The sequence below is a fragment of the Marmota monax genome, unplaced genomic scaffold, assembly GCF_021218885.2.
Source record: "Marmota monax isolate L192 unplaced genomic scaffold, Marmota_monax_Labrador192_F-V1.1 WCK01_AAM20220418_F8-fsc00245, whole genome shotgun sequence".
NCBI classification, from domain to species: domain Eukaryota; kingdom Metazoa; phylum Chordata; class Mammalia; order Rodentia; family Sciuridae; genus Marmota; species Marmota monax.
The window spans coordinates 937,578-962,424 of NW_026693895.1; the positions used below are offsets into that span (position 1 = coordinate 937,578).

A 24,847-nucleotide genomic window follows, 5' to 3' on the forward strand; every position below is an offset into this window, starting at 1 on the left:
GACATGAGTCACCAGGAGGGGATTCATTCCTGAATCTTCCTTGATGAGGTACTATTTATTTTTAAAAGTTAACTAGAGGGGCTGGGGTTGTGGCTCAGCAGTAGAGTGCTTGCCTAGCATGTGCAAGGCCCTGGGTTCGATCCTTAGCACCACATTAAAATAAAGGTAATGTGTCCAAGTACAACTAAAAAAATATTTTTAAAAAAGTTAACTATAGAGTTCTAGAAGTTTCAGACATTTCTTAATTATTTATTATGGTACTAGGGATCAAACCTAGGATCTCATATATGCTAATAGTGTTCTGCCATGGCTAGAGCTCACAAAACTTGTAAATTCTTTAATTGATATATAATTTTTCATATTTTAGGGGTTTAATGTGACATTTCAATACATATACACACTGTGGCATGATCAGTAGCTAGCATTTCTATCATGATCATTTCTTTGTGTTAAGAACATTCAAAACCTTCCCTACTAGCTATTTTGATATAATTAATGAATGGCTGACAACCACAGCTACCTACAAGTTTCATTTCTAAGAGAAGCTGATTATAAAAGATAATTGGATATAAAGAAATATTTCATTTCTAGGCTTCTTAGGACCTACTCTTAAGCAGATAAAGACTGAAGGGAGGGCTGGGGATGTGGCTCAAGCGGTAGTGCGCTCGCCTGGCATGCGTGCGGCCCGGGTTCGATCCTCAGAACCACATACAAAGAAAGATGTTGTGTCCACCGAAAACTAAAAAATAAATATCAAAATTCTCTCTCTCTCTCTCTTTAAAAAAAAAAAAAAAAAAGACTGAAGGGCAATATTTCATGAAGGGTAACTTAAGACATCTTCTCAACTCTAGTAAAGAAAAAAAATCTTTTCCTGGGGCTTCAGTTTTATTAATTTAAAAGATATATTTATACCTACTTAAAGGGACATTCAACACATCAGAAAGTATGAGAAACAAAAGTGATATAGTAACTAAGTTCAGGAAACACTTGTTCTCATTTTTCCTATACAATAATCATGAAGTGGCTAATGACTAATTTGAGTACAAACAGGGAAACAGTCATGGTGATCACCTACTGATTCAGTGCCTATCCTGACTCAAGTAAAAAGGTCTAGGCAAGACAGAACAGCCACAAAATCTCCTGCTCCAGTGCCCAATTTACAATCAATAAGATGTATTTAATAATAAACCCCACCTGGCATGTAAAAGACAAATTAAAAATATATTTGCAGCAAAAAAATGTAAAAAAAATTTTAAAAAACATTTCTACTTTGATTTTCTTTTAATCTAAAACTGAACTTTGACTGCCCTATGTTACCACTCACAGATTTCCCTCTGGGTAGGTTTCCTTCACAAGCCTGCTTGGAAAGATCCTGGCGTCCAATCAAGAGACAGACAGCTTCTGGCCAGTCTGACGCTGGCTGCTCACGACAGTGATAAATTGCGTCTCTGATGGGAAGAGCAACTCCAAAGGGAAGAGTTTCCAAATCTCTCTGAGTGAATCCTATGGTGAAAGGAAGGGAGAACAAGGGACAGTGGTGATTCAGAACTGCTACTTTCCCAATTGCCACTTATCCTCTGACTGGATAATACACTTCTATCCTGACAGGAAGAAAAGAAATTCATTTTATTCATCTTACTCCTACACTAATGGCTTGACTTGATACCAAAGATAATGCCTAAAAGCCTGAGGAAAAACACAGACAATCCAATAGGAAAACCACAAAGGACCAAAGCCATTTCCCAGCAGAGGAAACACAAATGGTCAACACACATGAAAAGAGACACTCTGCCTACAGAGTGGTCAGGGTAATGCAATTGAAACCACTGGCAAATATGATCTCACTCTTCCTTGAGAATCCTGAAGTCAATCCATACTAAGTGCCAGCGAGCACCAGGAATTCTCACCCGCAGCCCATGTTGTATCAACTATTACAACCAGTAATGTAGTGAGGTCCACCCGGTTTAGGCCACCAACAGCCAGACAGAATCTAGAGGACTTGTGCACCCACAAACAAGTATAAAAATTCTCAACAGCAACACTGTGTCACTATGGCAAAAAAGGGATGGGGGGAAGGGCCAAGTTCTACTGTATGTTGCCATAGAATGACTCCAGGCACTGCTACAGGAGTTAGCATGGGTGAATATTTGAGAAATAATGTTGACTGAAGGAAAAAAGACAAAACACACATATCTACATATTTACATAAGGTTCAATAACATACCATACAAAGCAACACATAAAAATGCAGAAGCCGGGCATGGTGGCACGTGCCTGTAATCCCAGCAGCTTGGGAAGCTGAGGCAGAAGAATTGCAAGTTCAAAGCCAGCCTCCGCAAAAGCATGGTGCTAAGCAACTCAGTGAGACCCTGCCTCTAAATAAAATACAAAATAGGGCTGGAGATGTGGCTCAGTGGTCAAGTGCCCCTGAGTTCAATCCCCAGGGCCCACCAGCCCCCGCCCCCGCTCTCGCAAAAAACTACAGAACTATGAAGAAAAGCAGGGGAAGGTAGCAGATAGGTAGGTGGGTAGTGAAGTGTGGAGGGTTCCACCCAGCAGCAGAAAGCAGGACCCTCAACTCCATGTCAATGTTACCTCCCATCAAAGCTTCATGATAAGGATAACAATACTTGCTTTCAGGTTAATTCTCTAAATTAAACATACATATTTCACAATCTTTTATAACATACTTCATATTTAATTTTTTGAATCCTCAGACTAATGCAAACTACTTTTCTCATAGTGAGTTTCTAAATTTTATAAAGCTATGCATTATTCATGGTTTAGAAAGTTGATCAATATTGAAATGAAAAATGTTTCCTTATATGAGAATAACACTTTCACTAAACATTAGATGATACAGACAGAACTCAGCCAATATTTTCTGGCATAAGTATCCTATATGTAAAGTCTAAAACAATTACTTTCATTTTCAAAATGAAAAAATATAAAAAACCACCAGGAAGGATGGCCCTGTGTCCAATCTCCAATATTGGGAAAAAAAACAAAACCAGAAAACTTCATTTAGAATATAGTTCAGATATGAATTCAGAAACATCAGTCTAGAGCTACAGCTCAGTTGTAAGAGTCCTTTCCTTGCATGCACAAGGCCCTGGATTCAATCTCCAGCACAACCAAAAAAATAAAAAGATTTCAGAAACATCTGAAAAATTCACTAAAGCACTATTTTTTAACACAGAACTCTATATGACACCCTCATATATTTTTAATCATATACTCATATCAGCAATTATTAATTTGTTTTTTTCCAATTGTTTCTGAAAACACTTCTTTAGTATTTTAGTTAATTTAAAACCTAGAAACACAGATTTGGGGAACAGAAAATACAGAACTCTTTCCTCTTTTCCAGAGAATGTCATCATGGTACCTAAAATCTTCAGCCTTCATCCTTCAAAAGCATTCTCTATACCATTTATACAATTAATTTCAGACTTTGCCAGAAATACCTATTTCTGATACCAGAGTATCACAAGGCTTCAAGTTTGAACGAACAGTGGTTGAAGTTTCCACAGATACAGCCTCAACTGGCCCACAGTGAATAATGAGGACTTCAAGGCACTGACGATAAAAAGCAGGTCCCCCAGTTATTCTGACGCAGAGATGGTGAAATCACCAGCAAAGGAAGCAGGCCTGTAGAAGCGCAATCACAATCCAAGACCTGCCCTAAAGCCAGAGCCCCTCCCTCCTGCCCCAGTCCCAGCAGGCTTGGGGGATGCAGGATCAGTCAGGGGGGTAACAGCGGGGTTCTTACCTACACTTGTCATCCAGACAACTAACTTTTCAGCTAAGCTAGAAACTGATGTAGCATGACGGAAACTAAAACTGTAAGAGAAGAAAAAGCCAAGTTATTAAATAGAACAGTAAAACAATACTGTTTTAAATTTAAACACAAAAGTTCAAACAGAATAAAAAACCTGTTTTCTTCTTGGTCCACTTGTGACTTTTGGGGAGCTAAAAGACAATAAAATAAAATTTTATTTTGATAATCATTCTGGAAATGAGAATTCACAAACAAACCACTCATAAAATAATAAAATGCACAGTACTATGGCAAAGCCAAAGTTTAATGTCTTCCTTGAGGCTAACATAGTCCTTTTTAGACACACTGAAAATAAAAGATTTGCCAGATTCTAAGTAATTCTGGTATCTGAAAAATCACTTATGGAATATAAACTAGAAAAGTACCAGAGGCAAGACAGCCTCTAAAGCAAATGCTTATGAACATTTTATTTCAATTCCAGTATTCACATTTATAAAAGTTTATTTTCATAGGCCTGTTTTATACCAACTTACCTAAAGTTATTTTGGATAAATATTGCGAGGCCTCCTCAGAAACAGAGCTCTCATCACCAAGGATGTAGAGTGCAACACTCTGTATTAAAAAAAAAAAACAAGAAACGGTTATTTTTTTAAACCACTGAAATATAATTAGGAAAAATCATAAGGTAGGAAATTCATCCATTTCAGGTGTGCAACGCTATAAGTTTGAACAGATGTTATACAACCACAGCGCCAATCTGACTCACAATATGGAATATCTGCACCACACCAGAACGCTCCTTCTGCCCCTTCTTGTCAACTACACCTTCCCTGGAAACTGCTCAGCTGTTCCTTGCCCCACAGTCCTGTCCGCCCTACCACATGATATAGAAGGGATCATAGTCCACGTGGTCCTCTGGGCCCCACGTGGGCAAGATGGCACACAAACACATTACTGTGTCAGTGGTTTGCTCCTGTCGCTGCTAAGGAGTATGCCATTATACAGATACACCAAATTCTGCTTACCTACTGAAAACCAAGGGACACTTGGGTTGTTTCCAGTTCATAACAGATATGAGAAAAACTGCTTTAAGTATTCGATTAAGTGCAAGCACATGTTTTCATTTCTCATACAGAGGTAAATACCCAAAAGTAGGACTGTTTTGTCTTGTGGTATGTACAGGTTAAACTTTAAAAGAAACTGCCAGTTTTCCAAAATGCTGCACCATTTTTGCTGTCCCATCAACAAAGTACAAGGGTTCAGTTGTTCCAAATTCTCCCCAACACCTGTTCCAAGTCATCTGAACAGATAACTCTAGTCATATTTAATAAGCATCTAGAAGTATCTCATCTAGGCTTTAACATTAAAACATTATATTTACTTATAAACAGTACTCAAATAAATTTGCATACTAATTCAAATAATCAAGGTCATCCTCTAGAGGAAGGTAATTATTTAATATATAAGGCCTCTGCTCACCAAAAAAAAAAAAAAAAAAACAGAAGAAACAAAGAAGGTTTATACTGCTTTGTCAAGTCAATGTATTACGACACACAGATTTTTAAAATTTAATTACCTCAAATCCATTTTGGATTAACTACTGGGCCAAAATACATCTACTCACTAAGAATCTCCACACTGTCACTCTAAACCTCAAAGAGCTATATCAGTATTTGCTTTAAGGAGAAAAGGAAGGCAGCAGAATACAACAGACACTAGTATGGCAATATGTAAATCAATGGATGTGTAACTGATGTGATTCTGCAATCTGTATATGGGGTAAAAATGGGAGCTCATAACCCACTTGAATCAAATTGTGAAATATGATATATCAAGAACTATGTAATGTTTTGAACAGCCAACAATAAAAAATTAAAAAAAAAAAAAAAAGGAGAAAAGGAACATAAGATATGGGGGGGGAATCACTTTAAAGTAAAGAATATTTAGCCTATGATAAAAGTATATTTTTTAATCTGTTTTTTTAGCTGAGATTACATTATTCAAAAATATCAAAGTAGAGATAAATCAGGTGTATTAAATGATAAAACAAAGTTCCTTGAATACAAAGACTCCTGATAAAATTAGATTACTTCCTTCCTTTCCCTTCCCTCATCTCAATAGATGGTAAACGGACTCCACCATCTCCACGGTGAGACTCGATAACCAAGAGCCACAAGCTGGAAGGGTCTTGTACAAGTTATTGCAAATATCTCCTCACCCAAACATCGAATCAAAAACACTAAAGCAAATAAACTCATGACAAAGTCAAAGCCCATCAACAAAAACTGTCGATATATTTTTTAATATTCTTATTTAAAATGTCATGGGTCTGTGAGCTGGCAAGTTAGGTAGTAATGCCAGGAGTACAAACAATGTGAAGATGGAAGCCCAGAGAGGCAAGCTGAGCACCGAGAACACCGGAAAAGGACAACCGCCAGGACAACAGCACACCTGCAGATGGAGAATGGGATTGGGATCACATCCAGCATGTAAGACCTCCACAACAACAAAAACACAACTCAGAAGTGGTCAAAGGAGGGCTGGGGCTGTAGCTCAGGGGCAGAGTGCCTGCCTTGCAAGTGTGAGGCATTGGGTTCCATCCTCAGCACTACATAAAAAATAAATAAATAAGGATATTGTGTCCAGATCCAACTAAAAAAATAAATGGTCAAAGGACTTAAACAGACACTTCTTCAAAGAAGATCTATAAATTAGAAAAAGCACATGAAAATATGCTCAATATCGCCAGTCACTAGGGAACTACAATGGGACACCATTTCACACCTAGGAGGATGGCTGCAATTTTAAAAACACAGGTGGAAATTATGGATTGGCAAGCATGTGGGTAAATTAGACCCCTCCCTCCTGCATTGCTGGTGAAAATATAAAAAGTGCAGCCCCTGTGGGCTGGTGCTGTACCTCAGTGGTACAGCACCTGCCTCGAATGTGTGAGGCACCGGGATTGATCCTCAGCACCACATAAAAATAAAGATATTGTGTCCACCTACAACTAATATACATATATACACACACACACACACACACACACACAGAGCCACTGTAAAGAAGTCAAACATTTTACTCTCCTGACCCAGCAGCTCCACTCCCAGGGGTACATCCTGAAAACTGAAGGCACAGACTTGAACAGACACTTGTATATCCCTGGCTCAGTGCAGCATTAGCCAAATAGCCAAAAGGCAGACACTACCCAAGTGTCTACACTACCCAAGTGGCTATCTGCAGAAGAAAACATGAACTGTGGTACCTCTATGCAACAGAATACTACTCAGCCTAAAGAGGAATGTAATTTAGTTCATGCTAGAACACAGATGAACCTAAAAAACAATATGCTAAGTGAAATAAGCCAGAAAAAAAAGGACAAACAGAAAAATTCACAGAAACAGAAAGGAGGTCACCAGGGACTGAGAAGAGTGGGAAGGGGAAGCTATTGTATGACAGTTACCTAATTTACTTTAGGCAGGATAAAAAAATTCTGGGTATGGGTGCTGTTGATTACATAACAATGTGAACATATTTAATGCCACTAAACTGTACACTTAAAAATGGTTAAAATGATATGCATATTTAGCCAATGCTATTTAAAAAAAAAAAAAAAAAAAAAAAAAAACAGTCTACATGTAGGCTTGGGAAGCACTTTTCAAGAACATAAAAGAAAAGGGTAGGGAGGGTGCCAGGACATTTGCAGTCTGCTAATTTGGGAGAGGGAACAAAAGCACATGGTTCCCTTTAAGCTCAGATGACCCCCCAACATAGGTCCACCTGGGCCCTCCCTTAGCAAGCTGCTGCAGCTTCAGGAACAGAAGGACACATGCCAAAGACTCACTTGCATCAATGCCTTCCAGTTCTAAATGAAGGTTTGAGGTTAACGTTTATTAACTATTCAAAATAAACTAAACTCTAAAAATAAACAAAGATGTATTTCCTTAAAAAAAGTGTTCACAGAATTTTTTTGTAACTATAGATAAGGTGATTATAAGAATAATATGCAAAAGTTTAAAAAAAAACCTGAAATGGTAAAGATAATTTTTTAAAAAGAGTAATAGGAGTAGTAATAACCAATTTCAAGGCTAACTACAAAGCTACAATAATCAAGGCAGTGTGGACAGTCACAGAGATCAATGATCTAGAAAAAGAAGTACAGGACGAGGCCAACTAATTTTTGATGAAAGTACAAAAATGGTGTCATTCAACAAATGGTGTCCAAGAACTGGATATCCAAAAAGATAATGAACACCTTGACCCAAACGTCACACCTTATATAAAATTAACACAAGAAATTAGAGATCTAAATGTAAAATATGAACCTCAAAAAACTCCATAAGAAAACACATCTTCAGGGCCTGAACTCAAATTTAAAAATTCTTAGATATAATACCAAAAGCAATATCTCTCCAACCCCATGCAAAAACAAAAACAAACAAAAAAAAAACCTGGTAAAATGGCTTTAACATTTTTTTGTGGGGAAAAAGCATTAAGAGAATGATGAGACAAGACAAGTGAGAAAGTATCTGCAAAAAATAAAAATCTCACATCTAAAATTCAAAATATCATGACATCCATTAAAGGAAGGCCAAAAAAAAAAAAAAAGGAGAGAGAGAAAGAGAGACAACACTACACAGCTATTAGAATGACAAAAACTAAAAACAGGGACAATACCAAATACTGACAAGAGTCAAAGAAATAGTCTCATAAATGCTGTTGGTGGGAATAGCCACTCTGGAAAACAGTTGACAGTTTTTTAAAAAAAAACCACAAGAATACACTTACTCTATGACCCATCAGTCCCACTCCTAGGGACCTACCCTAAAGAAATGAAAACTTACACTCACCCAAAAGGCTCTATGTGGCAGCTCACAGCAGCTGTACTTACAATTGCTAACAACTGGAACCAATCCAACTATCCTCAAGAGAAAACCGAGGTACAGCAACATGACAGGCTGCAAATCAGCAAGAGAGTGCGACAATGGTGACAATGCAATAACTGGTGATAAAGGTGATGACTTGAATGATCTCAAAATCACGAGGAAAGCTGGGTAAGGTGGTGTGTGTCTGATCTCAGCTGCTCAGGAGGCTGATGCAGAGGAATCGCCAGTCCAATGCCAGCATGGCCAACATAGCAAGATGCCATCTCCAGAAAGAAAAATACTGTGAGGGACCTTTTGGGGGACTGGTGCAAACATTCTCTACCCTGATGACAATGGTAATGATATGCTAAAATTCAAAAACTGTACACAGGAAGAAAAAGTTCATTTTACTATGTAATTTTTAAATTTAATTTAAAAGAAAAAAAAAAAAAACAATCCAACAAGACAGGCAGCACTCTACATACATACCAAGACAACAAGTCTGCTTCGTTCACAGATTCCAGGAAGGTACGGGTAGGGGGGCATTCCCTCGCCCTTCAGACAAGAGCTCACCCACTGGTAGATGCTTGGTGGTTCAGAAGTGAAAAATGATGGATGATGCATAAATCCTGTTTGACCTTTAAAATTAAATAAATAAATATAATACAAGAATACATTAAGACAATACTACTTTACTCTAAAAGAAAAACAATCAACAGTACATGTCATCTTGAAACAACATTTCTCCATGTTCTCCAAAATGCCTCATGTTTTCTGTCACAGTAAACAAGTGACTACTTTACTATACTATATAAAAATGTCTAACTAAAACTTTTTGGCCTAACCCTAAAGGTGAGAAAACACAAGAGATATCAAGGATCCACCTCTAATCTAAGAATTGAGGCCCTGCTAAGTCCCATTAGCTCAAGGTGATAATGTAGGACATTTTCATCTTGCTGTCCAACATGATGGGCACCAGCCCAATGTGAGTATTTGAAGCATGGCTAGTGCAGCTTATACATATATATACACACATACGTTTGTATGTATTTTTATTATTAAATTCAAATAACATGGCTAGTGGCTACTAGTAGGATAACACAGGTCCAGGTTGGAGCATCCCAAGTACCAGAAACTCTCCAAGTTTCCGCCATTCAGACTCCATAGGGAGGGTGAAGTTTTCTTTATATGCTGAAGAGGTTATGACTTATGACCAGTCAGGGATTGAATACTACAAATTAAAGTCTGCCTGGTGAAAAGTCATGGCCCTGGGCTGGTGGTAAGAAATACATCCTCTGCCATTCACTGAGAAAGACACAAGCAAACGCCACCACACAGTTCAGAGCATCTTTACTGGCACCAACGCTTACCTTGATCAATTGTGCACACCTGTCCAGTAGTGTTGACAAGCATGGGATAGTCTCTGTAGTAATGATCGACATAGGGCCCCAACTGCAAGTCCCTAAAACATAAGCAAATATATAGAAGAAGGTACAGCACTTTCCCCCTACGGAGTTAGAATTCATCAGTGGAAATTTTCAATTTAAAAATGTGCTTATGCCACAGAAGATAATCCAATTTAGAGTCTCAGTGTTTCTGGGCTCTGAGGCACCCAGAGTGACAATGCAACACAAGCCCATTTTGCTAGGTACATTTCATGGAGGTGAAACTACAGAACACCACTCCAGGCTCCTGCCCCTCTGGGACAGCTGTGTGACCTCCACCACATTATCTCCCTAAACTTCAGAGTTTTCTCCTACACAGTGGGAAACACTAGCTAACATACTCCAAGGCTCTGACAATTAAATAAGAACGTATGTGAAAAAATACCTTATAAATTGTCAAACACTATAAAAATGCCACTGATTTCAGAGAGCATGATTGGGGTTTGGGAATTAATTAATTACAAAAGAATTTTCATGACAATAATGATTTGTTATAAGTGAAACTGACAGCAATTAAAACTGTCACATCTCAGAAAAAAAATTTCATGATCTCAAAGAAGATCATACAAAGCAGCAAATGTGCTATATTCTTTAACTCTAAGGTGGAAATATCAATTTTACCTTCTCTCTCACTAAGGGTCAAAAGGGCTCAAACAACACCCAAGTGTGACCTTTGGAATTCAGAGCCAAACACAAGGAGCCACAAAGTCTGCTGAAATCCACTAGGAGAGCCACCTGGGTCCACTAGGAGTGCCTGAAACTCACGAAAGGCCCTGGACTGCAACAAGCTAAACCTGCACAAAGAGCCCACGGCTGACAAACATTTGACAGTTTCTTCCTCACTGTAACAGGAAGGACACCTACTCTCAAAAATGGTCATCCCCATTTTCTTGTGATTTTCTGCTGATCTTGTGACAAAAACTAAAAATCCCACTATGGTCCATAGGCACTTACTCAACCAGTATCTTCACACAATTCTATGGTTTACAGAAAATGCTCTAGTTGCCTAAGAAGGTAAATTTCAGAAACTTAACAAGGTTCCTAATGGTAACGTAGAAAATAAGTCACCTAAGGACCTCAAGGCTGTTTCTAACACACAAACAATATTTACCTTGCCAACTGAACAAGAAGTTCAACTAGGGAACAAATTCCTTCACCCATTAGGGTATTCAATTTAAGCTCCTCATAGACCAGGTGAAGAACAAAAAAAATTGCAGGTATATGAGGAAAGAGAAGGGTAGAAGAATCCAGACTAAGGTTCTGTGAGAAATCTTCATCCTTCACTCTTGAACCTTCCAAAGAACTCAAACATAAAAATCTGTTCAAAAGATGAGACTCAACATTCTGGTGGTAGTCTGAATTTACTAAATATTCCCAGTCCTAAGAAAAATAAAAAGAATATTGTTAATACAATGATATCTTTTTATAATGTCATTATTAAAAAAGAAAACCACATCCACTTCAAAAAATTCAAGTTTCATCTTCACATAGGTCAATATAGAAATAAGAAAAAAAACTTTTAAAACATCACAGCACTAAGAAAGGAGAACAACTACAAAACAGCCACGCCATTTCCAGACAACATGGAATCTGGTGTATTTAAGAGTCCAGTTAGAGAACTAATGCATAAAAAGGGAAGTGATCACTTTAGGTGACCAGTAAAACACTGACAATAAAATATCTGTAAGTTCACACTGAAATCACACATCAATACACATGTTTAGATGGTGAATGAGGAAAAGTAAATAAATGACCACCAGAAACAGAACAAATCCTTCTCTTCCAAATAACTATTATTCATTATTAAAATAAACTAAGCAAAATATGCTGGAAATACAGACAAATAGGAATACCACAGAAGTGGGAAACCAGTACAATCATCCACTGATTACTTTATATTAGAAAGAAATAATAATGCTTACATCATCAGATCCAGTCTCAGAAGGCCTTGCTTTTTTGGGTGCAATGACTGGAGAAAGTGACCCTTCAAAGTCAAACTAGAAAACAGCCCCAAAAAAGAAGACAAAAATCATAAACATATTAGTCAACTAACCAATTTAAAAGATTCAGAATCAGTTCTGCTATTTATTAAAACTGAGGAAAGCCACCAAAACTCATTTTTCCACATGGAAAATTATGGTACAATTATCTTTGTCCTAGGTCCTAGTGAAGCTGAGATCCATCACATGCGGCAGCACCGAGTGCAGCGCCTGGGCTGGCAGCACTCAATGCCATGTCCTCTCCTCTCCCACTCGTGTGATGACAGACCCATCACACCTGCAGTACAGCAAGCGCTCCAGGTACATCCCCAGGGAGGACAGGCCAAAATTACAAAACGAGGCACTGGCAGAAGGCTGCACGCTCCGCCCCAGCAAGGGCAAAGTGAACAAAGCAAGATGAAAACCACTCGCCAAGGAGGACCTCTTTATCCTGAGCTCTGACTCTGAGAACAAAAGAGGACAGGGTTTAACTCTGCAGTCCTATAAATACATGTCACAGCCACTTGGTGTGCACCTGTGATCCCAGCTACTCAGGAGGCTGGGCAGGAGGACCATTGGAGCCCAGGAGTTCGGGCCAGCCTTGGCACATACTAAGACTACATCTATTTGAAAAAACAGCAACAATAATTTTCAATTTTCCTCTTCCTTTTTTGACACCATTATGCAATAAGTCAGTCAGAGAGCCACGTCCTTCTTTACACAAGAAAACGGGCAACGATCAGTCCTCCCACAACAGGGGAATATGGGGAGAACTAGTTCTCTGCCACACACTGGGGCACCACTCTATAAAAATAATTTCTTTTCAACAATTTTCACATTTAAAATGACAAAAAGCTGAAGTGCACTCATTCACAATGTAGAATTATCTTTCTAATCTTTTCTTATGTAATAAGGTATGGAATATTGGGGATAAGGTAGGCAGTTTTACCACAATTGCTGAGAATAAAAGAAAACTGTACGTTTTTTCACAGTAAGATAATTTTGAAGTAAATTGCAAAGGGCAGTATTTTCATATGCCACAACAAACATAAACTCTTTTCTTTTTTAAGAGAATTTTTTTTTAATATTTATTTTTTAGTTTTCGGCGGACACAACATCTTTCTTTGTATGTGGTGCTGAGGATCGAACCCGGGCCGCACGCATGCCAGGCGAGTGCACTACCGCTTGAGCCACATCCCCAGCCCCCAAACATAAACTCTTAACAACAGTATCCAGGACATCAATTCAACAAATTTCATTGAGCATCCAGCCATGCCACTACCATGGGCCCTGGGGAGAGAGCAGTAAGCAAAGCTACACAAAAACCTTCACCTCTCTAGAATTTATACTCCAGTGGAGGGAGAAGGGACACACAAAAAATAAATAAGTTAAATATATAGTATATTTAGCTGCTCCCAGGCAAATGGAGGGGGTGCAATTGTACATGGAGTAGCCAGCATGGCCACAGTGAGGTGCCATCTAATAAAGACCTGAGCGTCTTGCCTCGGGGAGGCATTTTCTGTAGCAGTAACTACAAGTTCAAAGAGCCTGAGGTAGAACACAGGGGAATGCTCAGAGAACAGAAGGGAGGTTAGTGTGGCTGGGATAATGTACGCCGGGCAGAGATAAGAAAGGAGGAGACAGGGAGGTAAGAGAGGGCTGAGTCAGAGGGCAACTTGTAGGCCTCTGGCTTTTATTCTGAACGAGATGGGAAGCCACTGGAGAATTCTGGCAGAGTGACTAGCATGACCTGACCTCATCAGACAGGACTGATTTGGCTGCTGGGCTGAGCAGAGACAAACACAGGCAAAGGAAATGAACTGCAGATCAAAACCTAAGAATTATAAATGACTGCAAATCTGAGAAAAAAACTTCACAGTTACTTACACAGAAATCAGACAAAATCTCAAAGGAAGCTGGCAAAGGTTCACCAACACACATAACCAACAAGGCAGAACAGGTGCCTGGCTGACCCCGGCAAGAACACCGAGTGGACATTCTCTAAGAAATCCCTAGGGGTGTGGGTATAGATTTATGTGGAAAATGATGCGTGCAAATTACTCATAATAAGAAAAAAAGGACTCAATAATGCTTAACTTCTAGCTCTTAGTTACAATAAAACCACATTATCATAACTAAATACAAATGAAGGGACTTTTGTGAATGATTTTTAAAGATGTGGGAAATTTCCACTTACAGCATTTAATCTAACAACCAACATCAAAATGTTTAGAGTGGCTATTTCTTTTTTTTTTTTATTAGTTATTGATGGACCTTTATTCATTTATTTGTTTATATGTGGTGCTGAGAATCAAACCCAGTGCCTCACACATGCTAGGCAAGTGTGCTACCACTGGCCACAATCTCAGCCCCTAGAGTGGTTATTTCTGAGTAACAAAATATAATTATTATTTTCTTCTTAATTCCTTCATATTCCAAATTTTCCTCAATAAGCACATGATTTTTTTAATGGGTTTGCTAGCCCAAGGCTAAAATGTATAGTTGGACACAGCTAACTGGCCTGAACCAAGGTAAGTGTGCTCTAAAGTGACTTCTTCAGAGTGACCCGGGCAGGGCTATCCTGGGAGTAATCTCAAGTGGAAGGAAACGCCCATACTAAAGGTACCACACTGAAGGGTTCTCAAATACCTACAAAGAGCCTAAGACCAATCCCAGTGAGAGGTGAGGCATCCAGTCTTATGCCCATAGTGGGGTCAATACCCAGGCCAAGACTGCCAATCCCCCAGAAATCAACCCTCCTCCTCAAGTGCATGTGTAAAGACAGTCTTGCCTTCAGAAAAGAACATTAAGCCAAGAGTCAGAAGCACAGCCTAGTCCCGGCTTTGAACAAATCACAGGTCTGTCATCTCTCTATGATTTAGCTGCTTGACTAACAAAACCAAGACTACTACTAATCCTAACATAACAAGCAGGCATTTTAAAATGAAATGAGAAATAGTCAAATGTGCTTTAACACATTATAAACTCAATAACATTTTACTAGTGATCATAATTACTAAGTATTAAGTGATGTTTGATTTACAACACATAAACACAATAAGCCTTGGCATTAGTCCAATATTTTGTAAGGTACACCTATTTTTAAATCTGTCTGCTATTTATTCTGAATGTTACATTGCCAATTATGCAAACATTACACTGATAATAGAAAAGTTCATGAAGAAAACAATTGAATTTACTTACATTACGGGTCCACGCTAATCGGTCTGTGTTATAACCCATCATGTTCATGAGACAAATCACAAATAAATTCCACTCGGAGTGATAACTGGGTCCTCCTGGTGCACTGTGGACATTGTACCACTTGACAAGCATCTGAACTGCTATTTCTTTGGGCAGGACGAACTTAATTGCATGCACACATGTTTGTACTATTAAAACAAAGATTAATTTTAATATGCTTTGTATGTATGCACTTCTTCCTACCTTTCAATAATAAAGTTTTTAAATTACTATAATGGGAAGGTCAATTACTATGAAAAGAGAACTGTCACTCAAGAGCCCAAAGGATACACACATTACTGTGTCAATCATCTGAAACTTCAGTCAGCTAATAAATAAAATAGGGCTTGCTAGAGGTCTGAGGGCAGCCATTGGGTCATTAACTCTGGATCAGAAGGTAGTTGAGCAACAGTCCAGCTCACCTGGGACAACACTGATTTCCATCCACTGCCAACAATTAATAACTGCTCCCCTTTTCACTCAAAAATGTCCTAGCTTGGACAATAAACTAAAGTTATTCTGTGAAAAATATACTTATATGAAATATTGCTTAAATATTTTAGTAGATATATATTTATTTAATATACACACCCACAAACAGCAACGCTTAGTTAGCATTAAAAAAAAGGTCTAAATGAGTTTCCTGTCAACTAACGCTTTGTACTTTTATTTCTGATAACAAAAAATGTTAGAAAACCAAATAACCAAGGATATCACAGTTGAATCCACAGTAAGTGTAACCCAGCTCCTGCAAGAGGTTTTGCTTTAGCAGCTAGAGTCTAAAACTAATACATGTGTGAACTTTCTTATATCACAAAGGCATTCTTTTTTTCTTTTTTTTTTTTTTTTTTTTTTTTGGGGGGGGGGGCTAACTCCTTCAATCCTAACATTTTGTGTAGGATTCTATGTTCAGAAATATTCTCTACTACTATCTTCCAAATTGCATTTCAGTAATAACTGAAGCAGATTCCAATATTTCTGAAAATATTTCTGATTGTATTTTGACTTTAATACTAGGTTTTATCCAGTCAAAGTAATTATGTTAATTTCACAATTTATCTAAACTTGAGAGATTTACTTTAGAATTAAAAACATTACTAAATATGCCAAGAAATATTTTAATTGTGTAGGTTTTCTGTTTTCTCAGATTTTCTTCCAAGAAGCACATCCCTATAATACTATAAATCTCGCTGCCTCAAATTCTTCAGCAAGAAAATCCTAGAGAAGCAGAGTATAAGGAGGCAACCTGTAGTCCCAGCTACTCAGGAGGCTGAGCAGGAGTTTAAGACCAGCCTGGGCAACACAGATAGACCTCCTCTCCAAAAAAAGTGACACCTCAGACAGTCAGAATGAGCATGTCCTCCACGGGTACTCCAGTCTAGGCGCCCTCAGTTGTCTACAGCTTCTCTGCAAAATGAAAACCCTGACCGGTGGCTTCAAAACAGCAACATAAGTGTTAAAATCCCCATTGCTGATATAAATCAGCAGTTACTTCAAATCTTACCAGAGCTCTCACAAACAGTGAGGTCTAACTATCAATCATACCTAATTCAGAGGTGGCAATTTCCGGAATAGTGATCCTAACCATGGAGCCATTACTCAGTTCCTAGTGAAAAGAACAGAAACAAATAAGACACACAGAACTTGAGCTTTACAAGACTACCTGTCAATAAAAAAATAAACAGTATTTTTCAAACAAAAATGAACACTTGAACTAAATGTGCCTATTTATAAAACATTTCCAAAAAAGCATTTAATAAAAAGTATCTAATTTTCGTAGACATACTAAGCTTACATCACCATAACTAAGATGGTGACTTACTTTAAAGAAAAGACAAAAATCACGTCAATATGCAATGCAACTTACTGAACAGGGTTTTGTTGCTGACACATTTTTAATAATAGAGAAACTTTAGAAAACTTAAGCAGAAACACCTAAAGTTAAAAGTAAAATGGTGCCAAAAAAGTGACATATTGCAAAATATTTTAAAAATTGTATGAAATGTTTGTTCTTGTTTTTCAGACAAAACTTTGCATCCTGACAAATTTGAAATGACAGCCATATTTCTTGGAAAGCCACCTAATCTTTTTTTTTTTTTTAAAAAACTCTTCTTTTTTTAAAGAGAGAGAGAGAATTTTAATATTTATTTCTTTTTTTTTTTTTTTTGGTTTTCGGCGGACACATCATGTTTATTTGCATGTGGCGCTGAGGATCGAACCCAGGCTGCATGCATGCCAGGCAAGCACGGTACCACTTGAGCCACGTCCCCAGCCCCGCCACCTAATCTTTTAAAGACATACTTACTAGAGTTACTCTATTATGGACAGGATCTCTAACAGAATGAATATAAGTTCCAAGCTGCTGGAAGGTACAATCCTCATTATAAAGGGAATCATGAAGTTTGGAAGAATCCCTCAGTTCCGGAACTGGGGACAATAGAACAGCCTGTAAAACGTCATAAATAAAAGACAAATGAAGTACTTTTTGAAAAATTAAGGTTAAAGGAAAGTATTTCTTGTGTGCATATAGTCTAACAAATGACCTCATGTAATGATTTAAAACCATTCTACTACACCTACCATATAGTACCATGCAGCAGACCAACCTCCCCACAGGAAACAATAGCAACGCATCTGATGGAGGAAAGCTCTGGAAAGTTGGGGAGGCCACCAAGCTTAGATGGAGTCACCAAGATCTGAGAGAGACAGGAGCCACAGGGACGGGCTTTTCCTGCTCTGGGCATCTGTAATTTGGGTGGCAAAGGAGCATACAGATAGGTTGAGGATGCCAGAGTGGCCACAGCAAAGAGAAGCCCACAGCACCCTTCACAGAGCTAGACACACAACCTGCAATTTGAGGCAGGCAGGGCACACATGACTTAAGGAACTAAGAAAGCAGGGAAAAAGGACAGCAATGAAAAGCAGATAAATGAGACCCATATTTAGTGGTATTTCTCCTCTAAGCAAGTATTTATTTGAAAATATAAGAGCAAATATTTTTAGCTACAAATATGTAAACAAAAAAAATTAAATGCTCTTTGATGGTAACTACAGATGCTTCTAATCTTCAGTCTCTAGCCATGACTTCTGGCCCTTTCTGTATTGAATCTAGAACTTCCCCAGGTGAATATCTTGTCAACACTGAGAACCAATCATGTCTAAGATGTGTTTATTGTCCAGTTTTCATTCCAACAGTCAGGAAAAATACAGCTCCAGCGGACTGTGCTACCGGCCCCAGACCTAGTTGTACAATCTGCCAGAGAAGTGGGAAGGCCCACAGCCAGTGGGAAACCACAGTCTCCCGTGACCTCAAAGGACACTAGCGATTCCTGGGTTTGTGGAACTCTTCAAAAAGCTGGAAACCATTTTACATTACTTCCAAATCACGTAAAACCCTGTGATATTTCTCCAGCTTCCTTTCTGAAAGTCCTGCAAATACGCTTAAAGAGAAAAAGCTCAATGATGTGCATATTTTAAAACTAAACTAGGCCCTAGACATTACTCAGTACAACTGCCAGCACCAACTTTCCCTTTGAATTTCCTCTAAATATCTGCATTTAGGTGTTCCTCAAATATACCCTTTTTTACCTAAACTAACAAAGACAGGCACCTGCCAGGTAGCTTGGGGAAGTCTGAGCTTTGTTCCACAGCACCTCTCCCAAGTCCAGCAGTATAAAACCAATCAGGTGACAAGCTGTTACTTACACCTCCCCAGGTCTCGTATGTCACCGGCCCCCTCTCGTCTCGTACCACTCTAGCTAGACCTTTTCTGCATCTCTCACATGGACGCAGACCTCATTCAGAGTCTAAGTGGTCTCTCTACCTCCAATTCCAAGAGAAAACTGTCTAAAACATACCATTACACTCACAACCCCTTCCTCAAAAACCTATAATGCTCCGGCAATTGCATTCAGAATAAAACCAGCTTTTATCCTTTCTACCTTTAAGCACATGTTAGTAAGCCTATAAACCCCAGCTCTACTATTCATTAGCTTTATGGCACTGGACAAGTGGCGTCTATGTATCCAGTTGTGTCCAGTTATAAACAAGGATCACCCAGCATCTTCTCAGTCAACAAAGCCATTCTCAGGACTTCGATGCATTCATACTTATGATACACACGGCAGTGCCTCACACACAGGAAATGAGCAGGGGTTTACCATTACCACTGTCCCTCCTGCCCTGCCTCACCTCGCAGACAACACAGATTTTAAGTGTCCATTCTACAGATCCATGGAGTCCCTAACGTGTTGGGAGATGGAGATGTCAACACGCTTTATCAACTATTCTCCACTTGGCTGCCTTCAGGCCTGTGTCTGTGACTCCTCCTTTCCCAAGGCCTTTTCTGTTTAGACTCCATACTCAGCCTCCCAGTACAACGTGCCTCTCAGAGACGAAACTCTGGCTTTGCCACATCATGCCACTGGATCCATCTTTACCTCAGTGAGTCTAGGGAACGTTTTGTTCCTCAAAGGTCAAAACAGTCTACCCTAATAATACAGTAATAAAAGCAGTCTACCCTAAATTATAATTTCTTAGACAGTACACCTATTCTATCCAAGTACATTCGAGTTCCCTAGCTGGAAAAGAATATATCACTTTCATCTCTCTAGAACCTTCAAGGGTTCTAGAGAGTAGCACACAGGTCACAGGAGAGGTTAATGTATGGCAATTTCATCATGTATATTCAAAAACATATTCTGTAAGTATTATCTAAAATAGATAATAGTTAATAAATAGATAATAGTTTTGCTAACACCTAATCCACTTCTTACCTCATCCAAGGATCCCAACAGTTTACCCAGAGGCTTAGGAGTACTGGCACTGTCCAGGGGTGTGCTGGGCCGCGGCATGGTGTTGGACATTGTTAGGGAGGGCGCTGGCAGTCCAGGAATAAAAACCTTTCCCACCTTGGAGCAACAGAGATATGGGGAAAGTACTGGCTTTAGTGAATGCATTATACTCTTAAACAAAATGTTAAAGCAAATTAAGCACAAATTTCTTTTAATATGTCAAAGTTCACGCCCACCAAACACAACTGAAAAACAAACAATATTTTGACAATTTTTCAAACTCCACCCAGCAACTGCAAGCACCTTGATTTAATTTCTCATCTGTCTCCATTTCATTAAGAATAGTGGCACACTGGCACATGCCCACAATCCCAATGGTTCAGGATACAGAGGCAGGAGGATTGCAAGTTCAAAGCCAGACCCAAGAATTTAGCAAGACCCTCTCTCTAAATAAAATATAAAAAGACTAGGAATGTGGCTCAGTGGTTAAGCACCCCTGGGTTCAATCACTGGTACCCAAAAAAAGGAGGGGGTGTGGGGACAAGTGCAGGGTACTGTATACATGGCATACGTTAAGGGTGTCTGAGTGATAAACCACTCCCCTGTTCTAGGCGGGTGAGCAGCAAACCGCTTCCTCCGGAGGCACAGCCCTCTGTGTGAGGCCATGTGTTGCAGTCCCAGTACTTGCTCCATAGACCCCTCCTCAACTGGTCGCTGCAAGGACATCTGGCAAGAAATTGCGTCCTGTAACCTGCTTAGCTGCTGCCTGATTACATATACATGGTAACTGCACAGTAAAATCAGACCTGCATCCTGCTTGGTCTCCAGAGGTCTTGATTAGCGAATCCACAGCCACACTCTCCTCTACCCTGTTCCATGGACCTCTTCGCTGGATGAGAGAGCCCACGCAAGCGGGGGTGAAGGGGACGAGGAAAATGTTAAGATCATCAAAAAAATGCCATGTAGTAGTAGTACACCTGTTCCTACCTTTTAGGTGGTAAAGACAGTAAGGCCCCTAAGCTTTCAGAGGTTACATGCAGTGATCTTGTTAGCAAGTCTCAAAGCAGAGAGAACTGTGACACAATTACTCTCAGAAGCTAAGAAACTGTGTGTGCCTTAAAAACTGAAATCTGGCCTAATTCTAACGACTCTCCAGCTCACTATTTCTGTTTTCCATCATCAAGTCTACAATATTTCTTCCCCAGAAAACATCACATATACAAAATTCTTCACTGGCCTTAAAAGAGTGAGTAGACAATCCACGCTAACCTCCCAGCATTTCAGCTACCTGTAGGGCTCTCAGGAAAAATGCCACAGAAATTCAGGTCCATACAGGCTGAAAATCTGATGAGACCAAAGGGAGATGCTCAGAGTAAAATGACATTTTAACAATATAGATATTAATGTATTACTCAAAAGCTAAAAAAATAACAAAAGCTGCCAGAATAAAATATCCTTAGCCTTAAAAAACAAAACTGACAATGAGAAGTAGCAAGACACAGAAGTTTTTTTCCTGAAACCCCCAGTTCACAAGATGATGGAGCAAGCACTATACTCATTATTCCTTCTACTAACTACCACATAACAAATAAGCACTGCTCAAAACTCATAAAGCAATTAAATGAAGACTCTAAAGATGTCGGAAAAAGAAAATGGACTCGGAAGGTCCTTGTTGTCTTTGTTACTGTTGCTGTTTAACCCTTATGTAGCAGGCCTTGGACCTCAAGGGGCCTGTGGCCCAGACATGCCCATGGTCACACACAGGAAACCTTGTTTCTTTTAGTCAAGTGTTGGCAAGAGCATGACCAAGCAGGACAGAAACAACACAACTTCCCTACTCTAGGTGAACACCATGCAAAAAGATGTGTGCCTCTCCCAACACTTCACCAAGAAGCATGGCCTAGGCAACTGTGGCAGAGCCCTCTCATCCCCTCTGCCAGGACTTGGAGGCACCCCTCCCCCAGCACAGAGGCTAAGGGCCAGGACAGACCTACATCCCAGCTCTGCAGGGACAAGAAGGACTGTGGCAGAGCCCTCACCTTCCTTCCAGAAGGGGCACCTCTATATCTCCCCTCCTTCACTGCAGCTGTGGTGGGGCAGGAGCCTGGGCTACCCTCCTCTCCCCACAAACAAGGAAGCACACGAGGAGGAAGAGACCCCAAACTAGAACCTTAGGGACCTGTGTGGAACAACAACAAAATGCCTGACAGCTGCTTCACTGGAGAAGCAGAACAAGAGAACAAGTATAGAACTGAACACACATTTTAAAAAGTAACATGACAATATGGGAACTAGGTCTGTAGCTCACTGGCAGAGCACTTGCCTAGCATGTGCATAGCCCTGAATTCAAAAGACAATATTATAAAGATGTCAATTATGCCCCAAATTTATTTATATTCAACCCATACCTATCAAAATCCCAGCAGCCCCAACAAGATGGAATAGAGAGACATCTCACTCTTCTTCCAGCTAAGTACAGCTGAAAACCCTAAATGTTGTATATAAAACAAACGTAAGATCCTGAAAGGCAGAGAGAAGGCAGAAGAGCTCAAGACCTCAAGACCCAACGGATGACAGGATGATGAGTTCCCTGTATTTCTGTCCATCTCACACATCAAGCTGACAACCCAGAAGCACTAATGAGAACAGACCAAAAAAGGGGGAGGGCAAGAAATCCTGTTCTCACTCATCAAAAAAGTATCAGGGAACAATTTAACAAGATGGAAAACTGTCACACAATAACCAACCACGAAAAAAAAATTGTACCCAGTTGCATCAGCAAAGGCCTAGTGGGCAACCTAGACACCCATCTTCAGTTGTTTTTAACAACGCACTAATTTGGAATAACCAAAAAAAAAAAAAAAAAAAACACTAATCGTAGTACCACAGATTAGCAAGAATGTGAAGAAGCACTGAGGACTCATATGCTGCTGGAGCTAAGAGGGAGAGGGAGAGGTTGAAAGTTGGTACGACCTACGCTTTGGAAAACAACTTGACATCACATGGCCAAGTTAAATATCCACATACTCTAAAGACCAGGAGACACACGTATAGTTTCATTTTATTTATTTATTTTTTGGTACCAGGGATTGAACCCAGGAACACTTAGCCACTGAGCAACATCCACAGCCCTTATTTTTCATTTTTGAGACAGGGACTTGCTAAGTTGTTTAGGGCCTTGCTGAGTTGCTGAGGCTGGCTTTGAAGATAATGATTTTTGGGGGGGCGGGGGTGTACTGGGTATTAAACTCAGGGGCACTCCACCACTGAGCCACATCCCCAGCCCTATTTTGTATTTTATTTAGAGACAGGGTCTGAATTGCTTAGTGCCTTACATTTGGTGAGGCTGGCTTTAATCTTGTGAGCCTCCTGCTTCAGCCTCCCGAGTCACTGGAATTATAGGCCTGCACCACCACACCCAACTGAAGATAAGAATTTTTTAAAGCACTGTTTATCAGCTGGGTGCATTGGCCAGCCTCAGCAACTTAGTGAGGCCCTAAGCAACCCAGCAAAACCCTACCTCAAAATAAAAATTAAAAAGGGCTGGGAAGTGGCTCAGTGGTCAAGTACCTTTTGGTTCAATCCCCTGTACAGAAGCCAAAAAAAAAAAAAGCACTATTTATCAAAGGAAATGGCAGAGGCAATGGGGAACAACTTCAATAACTAATAAAAGAGTGAAGATTTTGGTATAATAACACGATGTAATACTAAAGAACAAAGAATGAGTGAACAACATAGATAAACCTATTAAACCAGGTTGAACAAAATAAACAAGTCCGAACAGTATGACTTCCTTTATATAAAAATTCAAAAACAAGGGAACCTAAACAAATGACTCTTTCGTGATACAAACATAATTACACAACTAATAATAAAAACAAGGGAGTGATTTACCACAGAAGTCAGGATAGTGTCTACGAGTGGGGGGTGGGAGGGGTTTCACAATCAGAAAAGAACATGATAAAAATGTCAAGGACATTGACAAGCCCAGCCCCTCGGAGGCTGAAGTGGGAGGGCTGAATTGGAGGCCAGTCTAGGCAAGGGTGAGACCCCAACTTAAGAAAAACAAGGGGCTGGGGTTGTGGCTCAATGGTAGAGTGCTCACCTGGCATGCATGAGGCACTGAGTTCGATCCTCAGAACCATATGTGAAATAAAGATACTGTGTCCACTTAAAACTAAGAAATAAAATAAATATTAAAAAAAAAAAAAAAAAAGAATTGTGGGTAGACAGTGGCAGGGCTCCATTTCTTAACCTCCCAGTATGTGAACGCTTATTTTATTATCCTCAACATTATACATATGTTAAAGATCATCATTTAAATTTGTAGAATGTATCTTATTCTGCATATCTACATATTAATTCTTTGTTATATATATAAATCTTATATGTATTCTGTACATCTATATAAAAATTTTGCAAATGTTAAAAGAGAAAAATGTAACCAACATATGCCACAAGCACTGTTTATCAGCTGGGTGCAGTAACCAGCCTCACCACAAACCCTCACCTGAGAAAACTGCATGGAATCAATATAATGAAACGTCACAAAACACTGGTAACCAAATTACAGATGCCAATTTCAAAAGTAGAATTAACTAACTTCATTTTTTTCGTTAATACTCGGCCTATCCTCATTTAAGGACGCCCTGCCACTGTCTACCCACAAGTCTTTGTTTTTCTTGACTTGGGGTCTCACCCTTGCCTAGACTGACCTCCAACTCAGCCCTCCCGTCTCTGC

General features: G+C 39.4%; 1 protein-coding gene across 6 annotated transcripts in view; it reads right to left on the reverse strand.

Moving 5' to 3' along the window:
- The window catches only part of Anapc1 (anaphase promoting complex subunit 1), a 94,417-nt gene that overhangs the window by 33,544 nt on the left and 36,026 nt on the right, over window positions 1–24,847 (reverse strand). For all 6 annotated transcript variants that reach the window (XM_046462827.2, XM_046462826.2, XM_046462824.2 and 3 more), the window contains 12 exons: window positions 20,089–20,223; window positions 17,619–17,759; window positions 16,859–16,919; window positions 15,275–15,462; window positions 12,014–12,088; window positions 11,203–11,471; window positions 10,017–10,108; window positions 9,136–9,284; window positions 4,315–4,393; window positions 3,936–3,972; window positions 3,773–3,843; window positions 1,325–1,503 (listed from right to left, as the gene is read on the reverse strand). In XM_046462827.2, the coding sequence (XP_046318783.1) occupies window positions 1,325–1,503; window positions 3,773–3,843; window positions 3,936–3,972; window positions 4,315–4,393; window positions 9,136–9,284; window positions 10,017–10,108; window positions 11,203–11,471; window positions 12,014–12,088; window positions 15,275–15,462; window positions 16,859–16,919; window positions 17,619–17,759; window positions 20,089–20,223 (1,476 nt within the window). The remainder of the gene's footprint in view (window positions 1–1,324; window positions 1,504–3,772; window positions 3,844–3,935; window positions 3,973–4,314; window positions 4,394–9,135; window positions 9,285–10,016; window positions 10,109–11,202; window positions 11,472–12,013; window positions 12,089–15,274; window positions 15,463–16,858; window positions 16,920–17,618; window positions 17,760–20,088; window positions 20,224–24,847) is intronic.